The sequence below is a fragment of the Leucopleurus acutus genome, assembly GCF_964270905.1.
Source record: "Leucopleurus acutus genome assembly, chromosome: X".
Lineage (NCBI taxonomy): Eukaryota > Metazoa > Chordata > Mammalia > Artiodactyla > Delphinidae > Leucopleurus > Leucopleurus acutus.
This window is the reverse complement of record NC_139148.1, coordinates 16,229,915-16,253,687: the sequence shown is the minus strand read 5'-3', so window position 1 is coordinate 16,253,687 and position 23,773 is coordinate 16,229,915. Positions and strand designations below refer to the sequence as shown.

General features: G+C 47.1%; 2 protein-coding genes across 13 annotated transcripts in view; both read left to right on the top strand.

Moving 5' to 3' along the window:
* The window catches only part of EIF1AX (eukaryotic translation initiation factor 1A X-linked), a 396,407-nt gene that overhangs the window by 64,302 nt on the left and 308,332 nt on the right, over nt 1-23,773 (top strand). The window lies entirely within an intron of this gene.
* Nucleotides 19,089-23,773, top strand: part of MAP7D2 (MAP7 domain containing 2) — a gene marked incomplete at both ends in the record, with an annotated part of 52,096 nt that continues 47,411 nt past the window's right edge. For 9 of the 12 annotated variants that reach the window (XM_082864208.1, XM_082864218.1, XM_082864216.1 and 6 more), the window contains 2 exons: nt 19,091-19,166; nt 20,283-20,446. In XM_082864208.1, the coding sequence (XP_082720334.1) occupies nt 19,091-19,166; nt 20,283-20,446 (240 nt within the window). Of the gene's footprint in view, nt 19,167-20,282; nt 20,447-23,773 lie in introns of all 12 variants that reach the window. The other 3 variants (XM_082864210.1, XM_082864209.1, XM_082864207.1) reach the window with 1 other exon arrangement.

The window sequence follows — 23,773 nt, the reverse complement described above, 5'->3', positions numbered from 1 at the left end:
GCGTTCTGAGCGCAGTGCGTGCGCACACACCCTCTGTCTCCATCTCTGTCTCTGTCTCTCCCGCCCTCCTCCCTCCTCCCCCGTTTCCCTCCTTTCCCCCTCCATCTCCCTCTCCATGGTGCTCCAGGATGTCTGTGGGAGTGGAACCTGAGCCCGCCTGGTTCCAGAGCACTCACGCTCGCTCAGGCACTGAACCCAGCTTCTTCTCCATACTTGCTGGGGGATAGGAGGGCTTTTCAAAGGTCATTCTATCTGCAGATTGGAGCCTTACCCCTTGATTGGAGCAGGTTAGCCTCTGGATGCTCATGCCAAAGCTCCCTGTGTCAGAGCTTCTCAATCTCTAAAGGACCCTGAGGCCAACCTCAGACGCCTGGTCCTGCGTGCCCCGTCCATGGGAGAAACCTCTACGCTTGCTCTGCTGCCCGTGTTCGCACCCTTTTCCGCTGCCAGTCCCCACTTCCCTCTTTCTGGGTCATCACCCTGGACTGGATGGGTTGAGTCCACATGCCTGTGGCTACAGGTGGTTCTGGGATGATGAGAGGCACACAGAGCAGGGGAGCCTGGAGGTGGAGGAGAGGAGGTTGGGAGTTTGGCCCTTAGCATGGAGCCACCCAGCTACCTCGGCGAGCCCCGCTCTTGGCTGGTGAAGGGGCGCAGAATACGCCACCCAAAATATCCTCTTTGGCATAGGGTTATTCTGAGAAACTACAGACACCAGAGAAGCTCTGAAAACAGTAAAAGTTACCGTTTTTGTAAAGGAAATCTGCATTAGCAAGTGGGGGCCTGTACTAGGAAGACAGCTATCTGAGAGAATTATCTGCATTGCAGGGCAACCTGTGTTTACCGAACACTTCCTCCTCTCACCTTCCATGAATTCCACCCCACACACACATCTTCCCTTTGTCTTTAGCTGCAGATGGTATTTAAGGTGGTGGTTCGGGCCATCTTGCAGGGTGTTATTGTTTTCCTGAGAATCTCCTATGTGTACATGACGTATATATTTAATAAACTTCTGTCTGTATTACAGGGGGTCCCAGCCAAGAACTCAGAAGGGTAGAGGAGAAATTATGTAGGTTTCATTTAACTAACAAGTCATGTTGTGAACAGAGTGTGCTGTGCATATTGGGTCCTTTTGAAATGATACATATGTGTATTACGTTTATTGTAGAAACACAGGAGTCCCGGTAACTCCGGCTTCCCGGATGAGGAGACAGGGTGGGAGGGAAGTTCTGCATCTCGGTGCTCAGTAGATAATCAGTCGAGTTGAAGTTTTCTAGCTGTCGGTTGCCTTCTTTAAGCTGCCTTTGGCTTTGTTCACCTCACCTTCTGAGTGAATTGGCAGCCCAGCAGAGCAAGTCTTAGAATGGAAACTGGGACCTCTTAGGAAGCTGTAGGGGGGTTCCTGGGGGAATTTTGTGGGGTTCTTGGGGAGACTGAAGGGTGGAGCTTCAGATTCCGTGGCCTGGGGCCCGGGGCCCAGTGCGTGGCTGCCACAGCTTGTTTGGTCTGTGTCCTCATGTATCATCAGGAGAAGGGAGCCAACTGTGACTCCCGCTGCTGAGTGTTTTCACAGCGCCCCCCTGCCCGCTGCAACCGCAACCCTGGGAAGTAGGTGGTGATGCTCCTATTTGTAGAGGAGGAGCCCGAAGCTCTGAGATGCGAAGCGATTACTCCAGTTCCCTTGACTGCGGCACTATTGGACAGGCCACACAGATGGAGCCTCCGAGAAGCCTCCAGGACGGAGCTTTACATGTGAATGGGGAAGTGATCCAAATGGAGACAGTTCTTCTGGTGACTGAAGAAAGAGGCAGGCCTTTTTGCACAGTGGTAGCTGGGATCTGGTGTAGGGTGGAGACAGTTAAAGGCATGAGAACGGCAGGTAAGGTGACCCTGGAAGAGAACGGCTGTCACGGCAGGGTCTAGAACCAAGGAGCTGGCTTGTTAGACCCCTTCTCTCCGAAATCACCAGGTGCTCTCGAAGAGCCCTGCAGCTCGAGCCGGTCCCTGGGCCTTTGCAGGTGACTTCCGTTCCCACGCCAGCCCTGCTGAGGTGTACCTCCTGTCTCCCATCCCATGCTGCCCTTGGAGTCCAAGTCCTCTCACCCCTTCACGGAGCTGCAGTGAGGATGCGGTTGCCTGGGAGATCCAGGGTTGTTCTTTGCAGCCTTGGGCACTAATGAAATATGGCAGGTCAGCCAGCACTGAATTTTTGCCTTTTCTGTGTGTTGTTGCCATGGTTGTAGCGTTAAAAACAGGTATCATACACTAAAAAGCACACCTTTCAGGTGTGCCATCAGGTAAGGTTAACAAATGCATACGTTGTCTTGGCCCAGGCTCCCCCTCATTAGCACGGTAGTCCTCCAACAGTCAGGGGCCCAGCCTGCCTGGGAGGGATCGGGGTAAGCTGCAGACTCTGCTGATTTGAAAGCAGGATTTAAAGATCAGGGAGATCGGGGCTAGTTCTGGACTGTAGTAGTAGCCGTGCTGGTGGATGGGGGGATGGTGACAATGATACTGATGAACACTAATGCTTTCTGAGAGCTTAATATGCCCTAAGCACTTGTATTTACAGTTTCACCTAAGGGCCATATCTAGACCAATGATGACGACGATGGTGATACCGTTAGCTAATATTTATTAGGCATTTAGTATGTGCGAAGAGCTTTACAGATATTCTCCTTTAAGCTTCACATTACTCTATGACACATGTACTATTATTATCCCTATTTAATCTGTGAGAAAACTGAGGCTTGGACGCTTCCCCAGTGGTCACACTATTAAGTGCCTGCTAGGCAGGGATTTGACAGAATCCAGGCAGAGCTCCTTTTCTTACCACGCTCCTTTGTGCATCCCGGTAAGAACAGCTCCCAGTTTCTGGTCACCTAGATCCCTAGGTCAGTGCTCTTTCCTTCAGGTGGCCTTCCCTCTCAGTATTGAGTTGATGAGTGTCAGCTTGGGAGTCAGCCAGACTGGCCTCAAATCCAAGCACTGCTACTCAGCAGCTGTGACTTTGGACAGAGGTCTTAACCTCTGTGGGTCTTACTTTCTTCATCTGCAAAATGGGGGTATGTCTCACCTCCTAGGATTATTGTGAACATTAAATAACATTTGGAGAGTGTAATGCCAGGCAGGAGATAGGTGCTTAATAAATGGTACCTTTAGAAGAAAACAGGCTAGCCTATGAACATTTGTACAGTTCCCCAAACTGGGTGCACTTGAATTTTATAACTTGGTGTGTTTTCATTTGCTTCTGGGAGTTTGAGTTGCTGTGGCAGGAGTTCCTGGGTTGGCTGATTACGTGTATATGAATATAACTAGGCAGTTTACTGTTGAAGTGGTGAAGAACAGCGTCATCATATGCCGCCTTCACAATTAGTGTTTGTGAAATGTCATCTCTGTATTCTTTTTTTAGTAAGAAGTTACTTGTCCTACTAAAGACAGGATCTCATTTCTACTGAATTACCGGAAGGGGCATGTCTGCATGTGTAGACATAAATAATGGTTGGTAACTTATAACCTTTGCAGAAGATGAGAAATCAACGGCATGTATACCTGTTTCTAGTGTAATTTTTATAGAAAAGGAATGCTGACCGTGGTTTTAGCCTGGAGGCGTTGCATGCACTCTGTCTCATCACCCACGTTAGGAAAGGTAGTGTGGTTGGTTTTCAGGCCTGTGTGCAGGAGACCTCATTAGCAGAAGAGGGAGAGCAGTAACTAGGGACAGGCAGGCTAGACTAGCTTGATTTGCTGTGCTCCTGCTGTGTGCTAGATACGGTTCAGCAGTGCCTGCCTGTGAGCTTTTATTGCATCGTCACTGTAAGAAAGGCACTACTGTTTCTCCATCCTGCAGAGGAGGAGTCTTAGAGCAGTTGCTATAGGACTTCGCTGTTGTGCTTTCCTTCTTCCAGTAACCCTATGAAATTCGTGTGGATTGGTGACGATTATGTGCCAGGTTCCAGGTTCCAGGGCGAGGAGGATGCGATCCGAGATCCATTATTGTTTGACCCAGTGTCAAAGTGCTATACTCTTCGTGATTGTTTGCACTTCACCCAATTCTGCACTTTAAAAAACAAAAACAAAAAACTGGCCATTCTCTGGGACTTCCCTGGTGGTTCGGTGGTTAAGACTGCGCTCCCAATGCAGGACGCCTGGGTTTGACCCCTGGTCCAGGAACTAGATCCCACATGCATGCTACTACTAAGAGTTTGCATGCCACAACTAAGGAGCCAGTGAGCCGCAACTAAGGAGTCCTCGAGCCGCAACTAAGGAGCCTGCCTGCCGCAACTAAGACCCCATGCAACCAAATAAATAAATAAATATTTTAAGAAAAACAACTGGCTATTCTCTTAGCTGTGCAATTGTGATTTAAGAAAATCATTCAGGAAGCATTTAAATCATTTAGTAATACTCTTATCACATCTACATTTTTCTGGGAAATTTAATTCAGTTAGCTGTTTTAAAGGAAACTTCTAGGAATTTAGCGTATTTTATAAAAACATAACAGCAGCTTAGATTTGTGTATATTCTTATGTAGTTCCCTACTTCTCCACTTTTCTTTTCAAGGACTTTTTGGTATCTGTATACATTTTTTTTTTTAAGAAGATGTTGGGGGTAGGAGTTTATTAATTAATTTATTTATTTTTGCTGTGTTGGGTCTTCGTTTCTGTGCGAGGACTTTCTCTAGTTGCGGCAAGCGGGGGCCAGTCTTCATCGCAGTGCGTGGGCCTCTCACTATCGCAGCCTCTCTTGTTGTGGAGCACAGGCTCCAGACGCGCAGGCTCAGTAGTTGTGGCTCACGGGCCTAGTTGCTCCGCGGCATGTGGGATCCTCCCAGACCGGGGCTCGAACCCATGTCCCCTGCATTAGCAGGCAGATTCTCAACCACTGCGCCACCAGGGAAGCCCTGTATACATTTTTTTACATGTATTTTGATACCTGGGTATCTACACCTTTATCGTATAATAGTCAATGGCTCTTGAACATAAATGCTAGTTCCAGGCCTGCCTCTTTACGAAGTATAAATTATGACATCATCCTTGAAAGAGGCACATTGGAAGTAATGGATTTGATGGTGATAGGGTAATAGTGACTTTTTCTCTCCAATGAAAAGAGAACTTAAGCCAATTCAGAAGATTATAGTAGGTGAGAAATGGATTAGATCAGTGGTTCTCAAAGGATGGTCCCCGGAAAAGTAGCATCAGCATCACCTGGGAACTTATTAGAAATACAGATTTTCAGGCCCCACCCAGACCCACTGAATCAGAAGCTCTTGGGGTGGGACCCAGCAACTTTTTTTTTAATTTATTTTTTGCGGTATGCGGGCCTCTCACTGTTGCGGCCTCTTCCGTCGCGGAGCGCAGGCTCCGGACGCGCAGGCTCAGCGGCCATGGCTCACGGGCCCAGCCGCTCTGCGGCATGTGGGATCTTCCCGGACTGGGGCACGAACCCGCGTCCCCTGCATCGGCAGGTGGACTCGTAACCGCTGCGCCACCAGGGAAGCCCCCAGCAACCTTTTTTAAATAAGCCCTCCAGGGAATTCTTTGGATATGTGCTAAAGCTTGAGCATCACTGAATTCATGCTCCCTACTCTGCCCCCCACCAAAAATTCTCAGGTAAGCTACTGGGAGAAATGACATCTTCCCAAACCACAAGTTGCAGTTGAAGCCACCTAGTTCTGCTCTCATCAGAGACAGAAAATGGAATAAATGGCCACTGAAGGGTCTCTGTAACCTTGCAATTATCTTGGGGTTAGTTCCTGCCTAGGTATTTGTTTCTAAAATAAATATCCCAAATAAATACTAGAACGCCATGTGGTAGCCAAAGAAAAAGAAGTCAGTAGTCAAAAAAGAACAAAAGCAATTCAGATCTTTACGGGAGATTAGAAAAGTGTCAGAGGATTGAATTCTAACCTACAGCTCTTTGCCTATTCCCACATGCACATGCGCGCGCGCGCGCGCACACACACACACACACCCTTCTGAGAGTCTCTGAAACCCTTCCTGTGCTCACCTCCCAGGCAGAATTCTCCCCAGACGCAGCCTAACATGGCTCCAGACTCCCTTGTCCCCCATCTCTCAGTTCCTTCTCTCATTTGCCCCCTCGTGCAGCTTTTGCTCCCCTTTCCAATGTCGACGTATCAAAGCTGATTCACTTCTTGAAGTCCTGAAACCCTTTCTGCCTACATTCTTCATCTGTATAACAAAAGCCCAAGAACTGATCCACCATGTTGGATGGCAGAATGGAGGAAGCTGAGAGGATAAAGATGATTCTCTTTCCGGTGGAGGAGAAAAAGCAAACCCATCTCTCTGTCTTGAAGCAAGTAGAGGGTTGAATTGGACCCCTGGGAGCTCTTCCACCCGAAATTCCATGATTTGGGATTTTGAAAGTGCCAATCATGCATTAAACTTACTTTTTAGGGCTTTTTGAGCATCGTACACTGGTATGATTAAGCCCTGGTTTTAACAGTATTGAGGATTGATTTATTAATATTCTCAGAGAGTGCCTTTAATGGTTTTGAACTTCATTTTGGAGAAAAATCACGTTTCCAGATAAGAATGTTCTTGACCTGTTAGTGCTGTGGCTTTTCATCACAGTTCACTGCATTACAGCAGTCATCCTGAAGTACGGATGGATGCCAACAGGACCTACTAGGAATGGAGATTTAGCTCCACAGTGAAAGAAATTTAAATGGAAAGTTTAGTGACCCTATGGGATTGTAACTGGTTTTGAGATTTTAATTGGAAAATATGAGGCAGGAATATGTGACACTTTCTGAACAAAAACAATATACCCTTATGCAAAGATGAAAAAGGTTCTAGGTTCTGTCAACTGATTTTCAGTTCCCATTTGTAGGATTGCACTTCAATGAGATTTCAGACTTTACCTCTTATTTTTCTAACATATTTTTGCATATACCATTACCTCTGCCTGGAGTTTCTACCTTCCTGCCCTTCGTTGATCTCAATCTGATCCTGCCTCCCCTCCCCCAGGAGAAGAGCAGAGTCTAGGAGAAATCACAGTAGATTAAGGGTCAGAGAGATAAGGAGAATCTGCCCACTGAATATGACAGTGACTGGGTCACTTGACGTTTTTGAGTCTCCGTTTCTTTAATCTCGAAGTATAACCCCCCTCCTAAAAATAATGGCCGGGAATATTTAATGAGCATTTATTACAATGGAAAGTTCTTCACATACATTATTTCATGTAATCACAATAACAGTTTATCACAACACATTATTTATTGACAAATTTTTTTCATCCCCTCCCCCCCCCTTTTTCTTCACAAACAGCAGACTTGTCAACATTCATTTTTGCTTCCCAGTTTTACACAATATAACAAAGCTCTTGAGATGGTGTGGCAAAGACACTTTATGGGGATATAGATGATTTTTACATAGTCAAATGAACCACTTGTATTTATGTTACATTAAAACTGCTGGGGCTTCCTGGTGGTGCAGTGGTTAAAAGAATCTGCCCGCCAATGCAGGGAACCCGGGTTCGAGCCCTGGTCCCGGAAGATCCCACATGCCGCAGAGCAGCTAAGCCCGTGCACCACAGCTGCTGAGCCTGAGCTCTAGAGCCCGCGAGCCACAACTACTGAGCCCACTTGCCACAACTACTGAAGCCCGTGTGCCTGGAGCCCGTGCTCCACAACGAGAGAAGCCACCGCAATGAGAAGCCCGCGCACCACGACGAAGAGTAGGCCCCGCGCACTGCAACTAGAGAAAGCCCGCGTGCAGCAACGAAGACCCAACGCAGCCAAAAAATAAATAAAGAAATAAATTTATTTGAAAAAAGCTGCTTTCTTGGAACCAGATATATCATCTGAATATTTGAGAGGAAAAAGTAAAACCAGTAACCTGGGAGACTTGGAAGAAGGCCACAGATGAGATTAACTAGGCTATGGATTTTAAACCCTGTTGCTGAACGCTGAGGTGGTTTTGTCTTTTTCTCTTTGAAAATTTCTTATTGCAGTATAATTCACATAGCATAGCATAACATTCACCATTTTGAAGTGTGAACTTCAGTGGGTTGGGTCTTAGTACATGTGGTGTAACTGTCGCCACTGTTTAATACCAGAACACTGCGGTCATTACTGTGAATAATGCTGCCATGAACGTTCGTGTTCAGTTTCCCTCCATTTCTACGTGTACCGATGCTTTCCTGAGGGGAATGCCTCCACTGAGCTGGGGCGAGGGAAGGGGGTGAGCCGTGGGAGAAACGGGGGGAAATGAAAGGTGCCACATCGTCAAGCTGTCTGTGGCTGTGCAGCCAAACACAGTTGGGTGCTCGGACCCACGGGCCGTGTCCAGAGAGGGCGCGTGGCTCCCTGTGGCTCGGAGTATGTCACTGGCAGAGAGAAGGGCGGACAGTTCCTCTGTTGTCGCCTTCCTGTCTCAGTCAGAGCGAGCGCCTCGGGACTCGCCCCTTTGTCCTCTGGATCATGTTTCCTGGCCTTGATGGGCAGCCTCTGCAGGTCTGGCCTGGTTACCGTCCAGGTGCTGGGGTCGCTCCTTGTCGCCCGCTGCTGTTGGGGCAGTGGCGGAAGCCACTCTGGGGTGTGGTGACCGAGGGAAGCACACAGGCCATCACTGGGACACTTGTGGCTGAGGCTCGGGTGGCTGGCTGAGGGCCAGGGTCGTGAGCAGGAGAGACTGAGCCAACTAGTCTGGGGCGTCATCTGGGTCCCACATGCTGAGAGATCAGAAAGTGCTGCTTGTTGGCTTGTGGTTCATCAGTGGACTGGTTTTCCGGCTCCATCGCTGTGTAACTAACCACACCAACACTCAGCGGTCTCGAATGCCGCCTTCTCTCTCAGGGATCTGTGTGCTGCCTGGGCTTGGCTGGGTGGTCCTCGCCTGAGATCTCTCCTGAGAGGGCAGCTGGAGGGCCACAGTGCGCACTCCGAGGCTGGCCCTTGATGCTGATGTTGGCTTGGAACTCTGCTGCACCTGATTGATGGGAGCCGTTCCCCAGGACCCGCTGTGGGACTTGGCATTCTCACAGCGTGGTGATGTGTTCCGAGAGGGTGATTCCCCCAAGCTAGAGTCCTGTGTCCCTTGGAAGTGTAGGAAACCAAGGCTTCTGAAGTTTAAATAGTGGGTCAGGTGATACAGAGGCTGTGGGAGTGATTGTCCCTGACCTGATGCTGTCATAGGATTGTGGGAAATAAGCAAATATGTGTCTTAACACTCAGGCCTGGCACACAGTAGGTGCTCGTGACCTCCACGTTTATTGAGTACTTAATGTGTACAGAATACTGTGCTAAGCTCTTTTTTTTTTCACACACACACACTGTATTTTATTTTTACAAGAGATAAACTGACACCAAGCATTGTAAATGGATGACCACAACAAAAGCAACAATGATTGCAATTACCAAACACGAAACATGATGTCATAATATTGACATTCAGTCCAGTAATCCTCCACTGTAACAGCTCCTTTACTCTGCAGTGAAAATTGATTTGTATATTTTTTGCCTCTGAGTCCTTGTGGGATTTTTTTTTTATTCAAACAGAAAGTCACAAAAATTATAATCATCCTCATCAGTTCACTCAGTCCCATGTAATTAATTTTTTTTATCTTGATCTTTTGTTAGCACTTTTATGAATTCATCAGTTTTCCATTAGAGTTCTGAAAATGCTTATTCATTCAGTTCAGCAGTATAGTCAGTTACCGAAACCTGTACTTGTCAGAGTCTTTTCCATGAATTCCTTGAGGATGAAACCCTTTCATGCTAATAACATTTTTGCAAAAGCGTCAGAGTACACCCAGAACTGTCTGTAAATGACAAAAGACTTAAAACTGACCACAGTTAAAGTTTTGATGAAAGTTCATAATAATGCAATTGACAAGGAAATTTAGTTATTTCTGAGATATACATTTTAAAGTAATAACTAGAATTATGACTTATAACATTATACCAGAACATATAAGATTTTTAGAAATTTCATGTAGTGTCTGAAACATTTATATTAACGTATTTCCATACAAATAACCCAAAGAAAGTTTAGTATTAGTTGTTTTTTGTTTGTTTGTTTGTTTATACTGCAGGTTCTTATTAGTCATCAATTTTATACACATCAGTGTATACATGTCAATCCCAATCGCCCAATTCAGCACACCACCATCCCCACCCCACCGCAGTTTTCCCCCCTTAGTGTCCATACGTTTGTTCTCTACATCTGTGTCTCAACTTCTGCCCTGCAAACCGGTTCATCTGTACCATTTTTCTAGGTTCCACATACATGCGTTAATATACGATATTTGTTTTCCTCTTTCTGACTTACTTCACTCTGTATGACAGTCTCTACATCCATCCACGTCTCAACAAATGACTCAATTTCATTCCTTTTTATGGCTGAGTAATATTCCATTGTATATATGTACCACATCTTCTTTGTCCATTCGTCTGTCCATGGGCATTTAGGTTGCTTCCATGACCTGGCTATTGTAAATATTGCTGCAATGAACATTGGGGTGCATGTGTCTTTTTAAATTATGGCTTTCTCTGGGTATATGCTCAGTAGTGGGATTGCTGGGTCATACGGTAATTCTATTTTTACTTTTTTAAGGAACCTCCATACTGTTCTCCATAGTGGCTCTATCAATTTACATTCCCACCAACAGTGCAAGAGGGTTCCCTTTTCTCCACACCCTCTCCAGCATTTGTTGTTTGTAGATTTTCTGATGATGCCCATTCTAACTGGTGTGAGGTGATACCTCATTGTAGTTTTGATTTGCATTTCTCTAATAATTAGTGATATTGAGTAGCTTTTCATGTGCTTCTGGGCCATCTGTATGTCTTCTCTGGAGAAATGTCTGTTTAGGTCTTCTGCCCATTTTTGGGTTGGGTTGTTTGTTTCTTTAACATTGAGCTGCATGAACTGTTTATATATTTTGGACATTAATCCTTTGTCCGTTGATTCGTTTGCAAATATTTTATCCCATTCTGAGGGTTGTCTTCTCGTCTTGTTTATGATTTCCTTGGCTGTGCAAACACTTTGAAGTTTCATTAGGTCCCATTTGTTTATTTTTGTTTTTATTTCCATTACTCTAGGAGGTGGATCAAAAAAGATCTTGCTGTGATTTATGTCAAAGAGTGTTCTTCCTATGTTTTCCTCTAAGACTTTTATAGTGTCCGGTCTTACATTTAGGTCTCTAATCCATTTTGAGTTTAGTTTCGTGTATGGTGTTAGGGAGTGTTCTAATTTCATTTTTTTACATGTAGCTGTCCAGTTTTCCCAGCACCACTATTGAAGAGACTGTCTTTTCTCCATTGTATATCTTTGCCTCCTTTGTCATAGATTAGCTGACCATAGGTGCGTGGGTTTATCTCTGGACTTTCTATCTTGTTCCATTGATCTGTGTTCCTGTTTTTGTGCCAGTACCATATTGTCTTGCTTACTGTAGATTTGTAGTATAGTCTGAAGTCAGGGAGTCTGATTCCTCCAGCTCCGTTTCTTTCCCTCAAGACTGCTTTGACTATTCGGGGTCTTTTGTGTCTCCATACAAATTTTAAGATGATTTGTTCTAGTTCTGTAAAAAATGCCATTGGTGGGCTTCCCTGGTGGCACAGTGGTTGAGAGTCTGCCTGCCAATGCAGGGGACACGGGTTCAGGCCCTGGTCTGGGAGGATCCCACATGCCGCGGAGCAGCTAGGCCCGTGAGGCACAATTACTGAGCCTGCATGTCTGGAGCCTGTGCTCCGCAACAAGAGAGGCCACGATAGTGAGAGGCCCGCGCACCACGATGAAGAGTGGCCCCTGCTTGCTGCAACTAGAGAAAGCCCTCGCACAGAAACGAAGACCCAACACAGCCATAAATAAATTAATTACTTTTAAAAAATGCCATTGGTAATTTGATAGGGATTGCATTGAATCTGTAGATTGCTTTGGGTAGTATAGTCATTTTCACAGTATTGATTCTTCCAGTCCAGGAACATGGTATATCTCTCCATCTGTTTGTGTCATCTTTAATTTCTTTCATCAGTGTCTTATAGTTTTCTGCCTACAGGTCTTTTGTCTCCCTAGGTGGGTTTATTCCTAGGTATTTTCTTCTTTTTGTTGCAATGGTAAATGGGAGTGTTTCCATAATTTCGCTTTCAGATTTTTCATCGTTAGTGTATAGGAATGCAAGAGATTTCTGTGCATTAATTGTGCATCCTGCTACTTTACCAAATTCATTGATTAGCTCTAGTAGTTTTCTGGTGGCATCTTTAGGATTCTCTATGTATAGTATCGCGTCATCTGCAAACAGTGACAGTTTTACTTCTTCTTTTCCATGTGCTAGGCTCTTTGAGGGCTACAAGAAGAAATGGGACATTCATGGGCCCTGCTGTCGAGAGGCTAATATCCTAATTGGACTGGAAAGGGGGCCATGAGAGGGGGCCTATAAGGGTGGAGCTTCCTGTGCTTGAGGACCATGAACTAGAGAGGGAAGGACCCCAGAGCAGTGATGGAATTTAAAGGAAAGATTCACTTCAGCTTCAGTGGGGGCGGGGCGTGTGGGGAGCTGCCTTCCTTTCTTTACCTTTCAATTTCCTGCACAGATTCAGCAAGATAATGTCTGCAAAGATGTTTTAAAATATTCCTTGTTTTTTTAAAAATAAATTTATTTATTATTTATTTATTTTTTGGCTGCATTGGGTCTTCAATCCTGCGTGCAGGCTTTCTCTAGTTGCGGCGAGCAGGGGCTACTCTTTGTTGCGTTGTGCGGGCTTCTCATTGCGGTGGCTTCTCTTGTTGCAGAGCATGGGCTCTAGGCACACGGGCTCAGTAGTTGTGGCTCGTGGGCTCAGTAGTTGTGGCTCGCGGGCTCTAGAGCACAGGCTCAGTAGTTGTGGCTCACGGGCTTAGTTACTCTGCCGCATGTGGGATCTTCCTGGACTAGGAGTCGAACCCGTGTCCCCTGCATTGGCAGGTGGGTTCTTAACCACTGCGCCACCAGGGAAGTCCTCCTTGTTTTTAAGGACACTTCTGATACATGGTTAAATGCTCCACAAATGGGGAGGTTTCCATCAATGGGACGTAATATTCATGGCCGTTCATTCAGCAAACATTTGAATACCCTGTGCAAGGTGCTGAGGATTCGAGGGCAAGGAGCAGATGAACAGGCTCAGATAGTAGCATGTGGAGCAGTAACAACCATGGCAAACGCTGTGTGTGTGTGGGGTGCAGGCAGGTGGCCGATCTTTCCTTCTGCAGACATGTTTTGGGGCCCACTCTTTGAGCCAACACTTAGCAGAGCTCTGGATATCCAGAGAGGAGCCAGAGGCAGGGCCTTGCCCTGCAGAATCAGCATAGTCTAGAACAGCGGCTCTCAAGGTGTGGGCCCTGGACAACATTCTCTGGCCGGCCCCAGGCCCGCTCCATGAAACACTCTGGGGGTGCCGTCCAGCAGTCTGGGTTCACAAGCCTTCTGGGTGGTTCTGACCCACGTCCCAGTGGGAGGAGCATCAGGCTAGGGGCGTTCTCAGTCCTGCTGCTGCACATGAGCATCACACGGGAGCTTTCAGAGCACCAGCACCCTGGCCACACCTGAGACGACAAGGCCAGTCTCTGGGAGGGAGGCACAGGCACCTGTAATTGTTAAAGCTCCCCAGGTGATTGCATTGTGAGCCACAGTTGAGAAGCAGTGGTCTCCATGCCCTTAGACAGATCATCACAGCACAAACGAGTCACCGTGGAGGTGTGAATGCATCCCTGCCTGCTGGCCCATAGAAGGACAGGCACCCCCAGAGGAGGGGGCTGGCAGGCATTGGACTTCCTATTTGATGAGCTCTTCATTCCCGGTTCCCTTTCTTTTGTCTGGACGTTGCAGTTGCATGGATGTGAGTTGTGATTGGGGACGTTACTTTAAAATTCATTTAATGCAATCAATTTTTAAAAGTTGAAAACAGCTGGCTTCCCCTAAAAACCTTGTATTTCGATAATGGTTATTACATACCATGAATAATTGACTAATATCAGCTCATTAATATTCTAGTGGGAGAGTACCCCAGGCTAATAAAATTCATTTTTAAATTAGTTTTTAAAAAATGTGTTGCCACAGCCCAAGGATAACGGGAAGTTACTCCAAGCCAGAGCAGTTCAGTGAAGTATGAAATTTTATGCTGTTCTGTTCACATAAAATAGTTGTTTGGCTGCTCGGTATCCTGTTTGATTCTCATTTCCTGTAGCGGTGAATTGCCCAGGAAAAGGCCTCCGTTTCCGGGGTGCACACTACCTGAGTGCTGTTGCCCTGGGAAGCATTACTACGTCAAGACTGGGCCAGGGGTGGCTCTGACATGGGTTCCCCTTGTGCTTCTGGTAGGTAGGACACCTCTGGGAACATGTGCCCCGTTCCCCCTTTGTCTTTGGGTCCCTCCCAGGGCTTTACACTTGGGCCAGAGTTTTAAACATTAAACTTTCTACTTTGAGGTCATTGCAGAGAGACCCCGTGTACCCTTTACCCAGTTTCCCCCGGTGGTACTAACGTGCAGCACTGTAGTCCACTCTCACAGCTAGGGTTGCAGACGCCGGCACAGTCGTCACTGCAAGGCCCCTTCGTGATGCCCTTTTGTAGCCACCACTTCCCTTCTGCCCCTCTTCCCTAACCCCTGGCAAGCACTGATCTCTTCTCCATCTGTTCTCATGGGGTTCAAGGATAAAATGGATCTCTGGTTTAATAACAGAGAGACAATACATGTGCACATGTAATACAAGGTACAAGGGACAAAGGACGACTGGCTAGGATTTCGGGCCATACAGAAAAGACTGCCTTGTGAGTCGAATTCAGCATTAACTCTTGACTCTACCATGTCTTTAGAGGAGCTCTCCTGGTATTGTTAGCATTTGTGTATTAAGGTCAGTTGCCCTGCGTCTGTTAATCATAGTCTACCTTGATTTCTCTGGCTGTGTTGTTGTAGTGGTAATAACAGGTCAGGTCCACGCCCTCTAACACATAGGGAATGTCTGGTTTGTGCTCTACCCTTTCTTCCTTCGGGATAAGCCCAGGGCCTCTTGGCAGGGGTCCCTGGAGGGTCATCAGGGATCACAGGGTGGAAGTTGGAGATGTAAGTTAATTATTTGGCTTCTCTTCAAATGGATGTTCTGGAAATGATTGCTTGATAGTTCTCTTTTAATCAGGAGAGGCAGATGCTGTGTGGGGGAAGGAGGCCTTACCCCAGCCTTACTCACCCAGCAAAACTCAACCCTGTTTGGACTCTGAGAGTTTCCTTATTCATCTGTGTCCCAGAGCAGTTACGTGTGAAGGGTGAGAATCACAAGAGTGAGCCTGGAGGCTCCTGGTCCAGTACTGTTCAGTATGGTAGCCACCAGCCTCATGTGGCTAGTGAGTGCTTGAAATGGGCCCAGTGTGATGGAGGAACTGAACTGTTCATTGCATTTAATTTTGATTATCTTAAATTTAAACAGACACACATGGCTTGTGGCTGCCATATGACGGCATAGACTCCAGGTTACCCACCTTGGGCTGTTTGGGTCACTCCACCCCACTCAGTGGGGCTAAAAAAGAATGGCTTGGCCCTGTTGCCCCCAGGGCCATCTGGCTACCCCCTTTCCCTACCCAGCGCCCAAACATTTCCAAACCATCAGTTTGAAGGGGAAGCAAATAATTAGCACATCTGTGCCCAGCTGGCCAGTGCCTGGCTCACAGTAGTGCCTACTTGGTACTTCTCTAATGAGTTGGACTTGCACTTCTCTCCAAATTTGCATGCACATTCCTGGGACAAGGATGGGACTTGTTCCCGGCGTACAATACTGGGTCTCAGAAAGCCATGAAGGTTTCATTCATGGGTGCTAAGGTAGAGCTGTTAGTTTCCTCCTTTGCCAGAGAGCCACATGGGAAAGCAGTAATTAAGAGTGTGTGTGGGTCCTGGAGTCAGGTTGTTAGGTTGGAATCCGGCGTCTCCACTTTCTGATGGTGTGGCCTTGAACAAGTTAACCTCTGTGCCTCCCTTTCTGTACCTATAAGATGAGGATCATAATAGTATCTCCGTCATCATGGGGTGATGGGGCCGAGTAAATTCAAGCAATGGACTTGGTTCGTAGATTGTAGCCTCCCGTTATGACGAAGCCCGTGATGACTAAGGAGCCTGATAATGAAGATTTTCTGGAAAGGAAATGATTTGAAGGTATGACTCTTACAAGTGCCCACAAGGGGGCAGCCTAAAATCATGCATGTCCCTGGAACAAACAGCCTTCTGTTAGTAAAGCCTCAAGGCAACATGGCCAGTTTCAAATGTGCTTGGCCCTTTTCCCTCAGTTTTTCTTTCTTTCTTCTGTTTGAACAACACTTTCGGTGGTTCTCAGGCAGTATCTTAGATCTAGAGGGTGACAGGTCATGCTTGAGCCGAGGAGTTGATGTGGGTGCTGATGTCAGCATCTGTCCAGGTGGCCTAGGCTTCTCTTTGTAGCTTTTCACACAGAACAAATCCTTATTAATCAAACGCTTAAGGTAGAGACTAGAGCTTGAAAATGTTTAGAGGATCATTGAAGAGAAACCTGGTTTTGTCTCCCTGCTCCCCTTCCGCTGCCCACGTGACTGCCTTTGGGCTTTGTGTGCGCACCTTGAGGCCTGTGGGGGTGGGGTGTGGCCCGAGCGGGCGACCCAGAGATGCACACCCGCCCTTGGTTCGGGAGCCCTTCCCTCCCTGCAGGGAGACTGAGAGCCCTCTGCAGCCAAGCAGAATGAACTTAGGGTTCCGCCAGCCAGAAACCGTGGGGTCTTGAAGGTGAGTGGGGTTTAAAAAGGTGCGAGGCAGGGAGATCAGCTCTGTGCTTTGTGACTGCCTGGAGGGGTGGGATAGGGAGGGTGGGAGGGAGGGAGACGCAAGAGGGAAGAGATATGGGAACATATGTATATATATAACTGATTCACGTTGTTATAAAGCAGAAACTAACACACCATTGTAAAGCAATTATACTCCAATAAAGATGTATAAAAAAAAGCCTCATTGTAGTAGCCCCCTTGAATAAAGTCTTCCTTACTATCTTTAAAAAATAAAAAGGTGCAAGGGATGTGGGGAAAAGGGGTCAGATTGGGGAGGCCAGCATTGATGAGTTGAGAAATTGGGCCTTTAAATTCTTGATGCTGTTCATGTCGTCGGTAGCATTGTAATGATTAAGAGTTGACAAAACCCAAATGAACTTATTTACAAAACAGAAATAGACTCACAGACATAGAAAACAAACTTATGATAACCAAAAGTGATGGAGGGAGGGATAAATTAGGAGTTTGGGATTAACAGATACACACTACTATACATAAAATAGATAAACAACAAGGACCTACTGTATAGCACAGGGAACTATATTCAGTATCTTGTAATAACTATAATGGAAAAGAATATGGAACAGAATATATATATATATATATATATATATATATATATATATATAAAAACTGAATCACTTTGCTGTACACCTGAAACTAACACAACATTGTAAATTAACTATACTTCAGTTTAAACAAAAAAGAGTTGACTAAAAACAAACATGGGGAGTGGCACTTGTAGTCAGGTTTATTTTCCAGGACTTCTCTCTTGAGCTTTAATATACCTGCTGCATAATCCAGGCTGCAAAATTAGATGCTCGTGGAGAATTGTGACAAGCCATTGTTTATCACGTGCATCCTCATCTGCATTCCTGCTGCCTGCATTGCGGTCCAAGCCTCCAGGTCCCTCTCCTGGGCAGTGGCAGGAACATCCCTAACAAGGGCACAGCTCACTGTGGCAGCGAGGCACACTATGAAGTCAGCTGTGACACTACCACGGAGGAGGGCCCAGACGCTGGGAAGGTGAATCCAGTTGTAGTAACACTAAAGCCGATTTCTCCAGAATGTGGTCCTTGACCATTATATAAGTAATACTCATGAATGACCAGTTGTGACCAAGTGCAATAAACTATTTTTAATCCTAAAACTGCCATGAAGATCATTTAATCTTTGATTCAGAAAGCACTTTAGGGTCCTGTAGAAGATGGGTGGAGATGCGGAGCTCCTGGGATGTTTCCCGGACTTGGGGGGAGTTGCCATTTGTTCCATTTTATTTGCTGTGGATATTTAAGTAACAAGTACAGTAAGTCCCCTACATACGAACCTTCAAGTTATGAACTTTCAAAGTTGTGAACGTGCGTTCCATCAATGTCAGGCGTGAGTGAAATTGCAGCTGGCCCTCCGTCTCCTATTACTGGTGATCCTTCAGCTCTACCACCTCCCACCTCCTCTCCCTCCTCCAGTCAGTAACTCTTCCTGCGTCTTCACTCGATGCCAGCCCCTGTATGCCAGCTGTTGTACTGTACTACTGTACTTTTCAAGGTACTGTACTGTAAGATTAAAAATGTTTTCTTTACTTCTTGTGTTTGTTTTTTATGTATTATTTGTGTGAAAAGTATTATAAATCTGTTACAGTATGGTACTATATAGCCGATTGTGTTAGTTGGGTACCTAGGCTAACTTTGTTGGATTTATGAACAAATTGGACTTACGAACGTGCTCTTGGAACAGAACTCGTTCGTATGTAGGGGACTTACTGTAAACAGGAGTACGTTATATTCCTTCTTTGTGATTCTAAAATGCTAAGATTGATATGGGAGCAAACTTAGCGGAAACGAAATCAAACTTGAGTGTTGTATTTTCTCAGTGTTCACCCGAGGAGCTCATACATGTCCCTCAGCAGTTGGCTCCTTCCAGAAAGTCAGATGTTCACTGTCTGTGTAATAATCGTGTCTACTTTTGTGCTTCTGCCTTCCCCTGGGAGCCGGACGGGGGGAGGCCCAGTGGGCTCTCTGCACGTTGCCAGACCTGTCACTTATTGCACCTTCTGACCCCTGTGAGGCCAGGCCTGGGGACGGAGGACTAGGGAGAGGGTTGGTTCTCTGGGGCTGGCATTGGGCCACTACCAGCCCAGCTTGGTGGGGGAGCCACTGCCCCTCGGCTCTCAGGATCGGGCCGTGTGTGTGGTACGGAGCACTGCTGTTGGATGATGTGTGCGTGCGGCCAGACCCAGGGTGCAGGCCAAGGGGGTCCCTGGCACTCAGCGGACGGGGAGAGTGAAGTCTTTCATCGTGTTTTCTCTCTTGTAGGCATGGATGGATTTTTAAAATCTGATGAGAGACAACGACTAGCTAAAGAAAGACGAGAAGAAAGAGAAAAATGTCTTGGTAAGTTGTGCACTTTGGCTGTTTAGGTCTAAGGGAGTGGAGATTTGATGATGTCTTTTCTCAAGACCCTTAGAAATTTGTGACTGAATGGGCAGAGAACTGGGACAGTTGCTAGGTGAACGTGGAAAACTGGGAGCAAACCCGCACTGCCACTGGCCCGTTCACAGTTGTTATATAATTCTCAGGACAGTTGATTTACTCCCTGAGCATGCGTTGAACCTCTGTTACTGGCACTGCGCTAGAGCTGTGGGTAGGATGCTGGAGAACGAGACAGTCACCGCCCCCGCCTGCTCAGGCGGCCTCTTCCCAGGGCAGCTAGAAGGGCCATGCTCGGGGAAATGGAGGAAATCGGCACCGAAGGCCATTTCTGTATTTGGACAGGGAACCCATTGAGAAAGGCTGTCATACCTCTTGCAGGCTATGGACAGATTCGTCCAACCTGTTCCCCACAGGGTGCCACGAGGAAGGTGGAGTGGCTTCCCCAGGGCACTGAGACAGATGAGGAGCTTTCGAATCCTACTCCTTGAGTGCCTCCTGCTGGTCGGCCCAGACATTGCATCCTCCAGGGAACCCTTGCCTGCCTGGCCAGGTGGAGTTAAGGCCCTTAGTAAATGTCTCAGGAAGGAGGCCGGCCGATCCTGTTCATCGTCTTCTGTTTACCCTCACCCAGCTCAGCGTCTGGTGCGTGGTGTGTGTACAGCTAACGTGTCCCGAGTGAAGATACCCTGATAGCTCTCATTTCTCAATCCTGCGTGTGGCCTAGCCATTGGGATGAGTCTGACTTGATGGCAATGACAGGCAGAGCTCCCGCGTGCAGGGGCAGTGAGTGGCCACTTTCCGTGCATTGTCTCATTCGGTCTCCACAACACTGTGATGTTGCACATGCGACATCTCCACTTCACAGAGGAGGAAACTGAGGCAGAGAGATGACGTGGTTAATATGTCCAGGGTCACCCAGCTAGTGGCGGAAGCGCCAGAACGCTTCATCTCAGTCACTTCAGCCTATGATCCCACCGGGCTCTTTTTTGGGGGTCACTCTTCTGCGTTTTTGGTATTAATCCAAATGGTGTGGGGTGCTCTGGTAATGACACCTCTCTTCTGCCTTCCTTCCCCCAGCTGCCCGGGAGCAGCAGATCCTGGAGAAACAGAAGAGAGCCAAGCTCCAGTACGAAAAGCAAATTGAGGAGAGGTGGCGGAAGCTGGAAGAGCAGCGGCAGCGCGAGGCGCAGAAGAGGGCCGCCGTGGAGGAGAAGAGGAAGCAGAAGCTCCGGGAGGAGGAGGTGAGGGCTGGGCCCCAGCCGGCTCCGCAGTTCACGCTAGAACAGGAACAAAGAGACAGATCCATTCAACTTAGCTGGGGAGTCTGTGCTTCCGGGACAGACACGAGGCTGGAGGACGGGCTGTGAGGGTGGAGGATAACATGACCTTGTGTTCACTGCTGGAAAATCGAATAGTCTACCTTCCGATACAGACATGCTAGTCTGTTTATATTTTAATGCATATTCTTGCTTTAATCATCCTTTCTCTCCAGTTATCTTTTAAAAAAGAAATGGAATGTAATTATCCCGACAGAGTCCTTTATTACTAAACTCTGAAAATATATTTAGAAAGCATATTTGGGGTACAGATTTTCTTAACAAGTGTATTTTAAGGGTGTAATCATAGCCTTGTATCAGGTGATGATCATTTTTTATTCATAAAGTATAGTGACTCGTCGTTTATTTTTATTTTTTTACCACTTGTAAAAGCATAAATGTATTACAAATTTTAATACATGATTAGTAAGCAAAAAGGTAAATATTTATTGTAAGTAATAACAGATGGGAAAGATATTTGAATGAATTACCCTTGAATGAAGGATTTGTTTAATTTTTTTTAATTTTCTAATTTTTTTTTTTTTTTTTTTTTTTTGCGGTACACGGGCCTCCCACTGCTGTGGCCTCTCCCATTGCGGAGCACAGGCTCCGGACGCGCAGGCTCAGCGGCCATGGCCCACGGGCCCAGCCGCTCCGCGGCACGTGGGATCCTCCCGGACCGGGGCACGAACCTGCGTCCCCTGCATCGGCAGGCGGACTCCCAACCACTGCGCCACCAGGGAAGCCCCTTTAACTGTATATTTTTAAATTCTTTTTTAAAATTGGAGTACAGTTGATTTACAATGCTGTGTTAGTTTCAGGTATACAACAAAGTGATTCAGGTATACATATATTCATTCTTTTTTAGATTTTTTTTTCTTTTTTAAAATCTTACTAAATTTTTAAATTTTATTTTTTTTAACATCTTTATTGGAGTATAATTGCTTTACAATGTTGTGTTAGTTTCTGCTGTATAACAGACTGTGACTCATCATTTAGTATGAACAATATAGAGGTTTGTTAATCGCCAACACTATAAGATACAGAGATGTTGGTATAAATTCAGTATTTTTTAAATCTATGAATTGTTATCACTGTCTTTACCCTTTTGTCTTTTTTTAATTGAAAAAAAACACAAAAATGCTCACATACACAGAATTAGACCCATCTTTGCCCACAGAGCACAGGCTTAAATGGCGGCTTCTTTGTTCCTCTTAGTGAATGGAGGCCTGAGCCAGGGTCTTAGCCACAGTCGCTGTTGCTCTCGCAGCCCGATCACTGTCTGCCTTTGTCAGCTCCTGGTGCAAATCCTAGCCCTCCCACTAAGCAGCTGGCAGCCAGGGCCAAGTCTCAGACCCCTCTAGCTCGGTCTCCTCAGCCCAAAACAGAGGTGGTTATAGGAGTTAAAAGAGGTGACTTCTGAAAGTGCCAGCAAAGCACCTAGCACAGAGTAGTCGCTCAGAAATGTTAGCTTCCCTTCAGTGTCTTCAGCTGACCCTGGCTGAAGCAAGGTCAAGAGAGAGCTACCCAGGAAAGATTACGGCACAGAGTGTAGAGACCAAGAGAGAAGCCACAGTGCGTTGGGGCTGTTTCAGTGACGGGGCGGATCTCTCCTTTCTCAGCCTGGGTATTTGTCGTGAGTGCTGGACTTGCCCCTTAACTTCCCATCCTCCCTTCCTTGACTCACACCTTCTCTCTTTTCTCCCTGCTCTCTCCATTTCCACTCCTGACCTCCTGCGGGATTGCTGATTGCAGGGAATGTGTGTCACTGCCTTTTCCAGGAAGGGGTGCTGTGAAGTCACGGGAGACGCTTCCTGAGCCTCTGCCACACCTGACAGTGTCACACGGGTCCACCTTTGAGGGACCCGTGTGACAGATGAGGGGATGTCATGCCAGGTGATTAGTCCTGATGCAGCTGACTCGTTAGTGGCTGTGCTTCGGACAATTTCCTGTTTGCTTTGTGTGCTCTCTTTCACCCCTGGTGTGGTGATGGTGGGGAGTGGGGCAGGCTGCCTGCCCGTGGTCAGCACGAACACAGATCGAGCTTGCGCCCCTCTTCTCCCCACACACGGCAGGGCAGGGCTGAGAGCTGGGCCTCCCATGGGTGTAGAGCAACCGGAGGAAGCAGTGGGCTCCCTCCACCACCTGCTCCTGCCCTCTGAGCCCCCGGAGACCCAGGTGGAGCTTAGGGACTCTCGCCATGCAGGCTGGCCTGTTAATCACCTCATCATCAGTGCTCTGCTAGTGCAGAGGTCCGATTGGCATTCTCATGGGTGATCTTTGGAGAGGACAGATAGGTCTCTGCTGCGGGAGCCCTTTCCAAAGGAAAGCCTTTGCATTTGCCCCCGTGGTTCGCTGGAGATCTTTGGGAGGGCTGCTGCCTGCTTGGCACATGGCTGTGGAGACTCTCCATCCTCTTCTCAGCGCCAGATTTAAGTCCTTTTTGTCAGGGCCTGTCTCTGTCAACCAGGGAGAAGCCTCCGCAGGAAGATGGTTCGTTCCATTTTGCTTCTGTAGCTTGTTGGAAAGTGTTTGCATTGCCCACAAACTCCTGCCTCTGTGGGTCTGATATTAGGAGCTCATAAGAGGCGTGTTGACCCCTCAACCCCCCACCAGCCCTGCCCTGGCTCCATGTGCCTAGGACTGTTTCCATGATGTCGCTCTTGGTAACGCCCCACATCTGTGTGGGTGAGCCCCAGACTCGGCCTGGAGGCCTCCTCTCCACCAACACAGAAGTGGGCATCACAGCTGGCCTAGCTCCCAGAGGTGTCGAGGGCTGGAAGCTGGTCAGGCCTGTCCTTGCGAAGGAGGAGTCCAGTGTCCACTTGACACTCTGACCTTGAGCTCATTCTCGCTGGAGGCCCGCCTTCTCCTACAGGTGGGTTCTTCCAATCTTCACATGCCACACAGCTCCCAAGAATCAAGCTTCTGGAACAAGCTTTTGTCATCCGCCTGGGTTAAGGCTGACAGCACAATGCGCTCACCCCTTCTCCACTCAGGGAAGTATAGCTTCGTGACTAGGGGCCCTGGAAAATGGTATTTGGTGAAGCCACCTCCATGTTCCTCACGCGAAACAGAAGACCAGGAAAGACCTCTTTCAAAGAGCACTTTCATCTCTGTAAGTTACTTGAACACATCACAACTTCTCATATTCTTCTTGCTTGATACCTAACAAAACCCACCAGGCTGGGTGTAAAAATGAGAACTTTCTGAACTCAACTAAGCGAAACCTTCACTAAGCCGAGAGCTGAC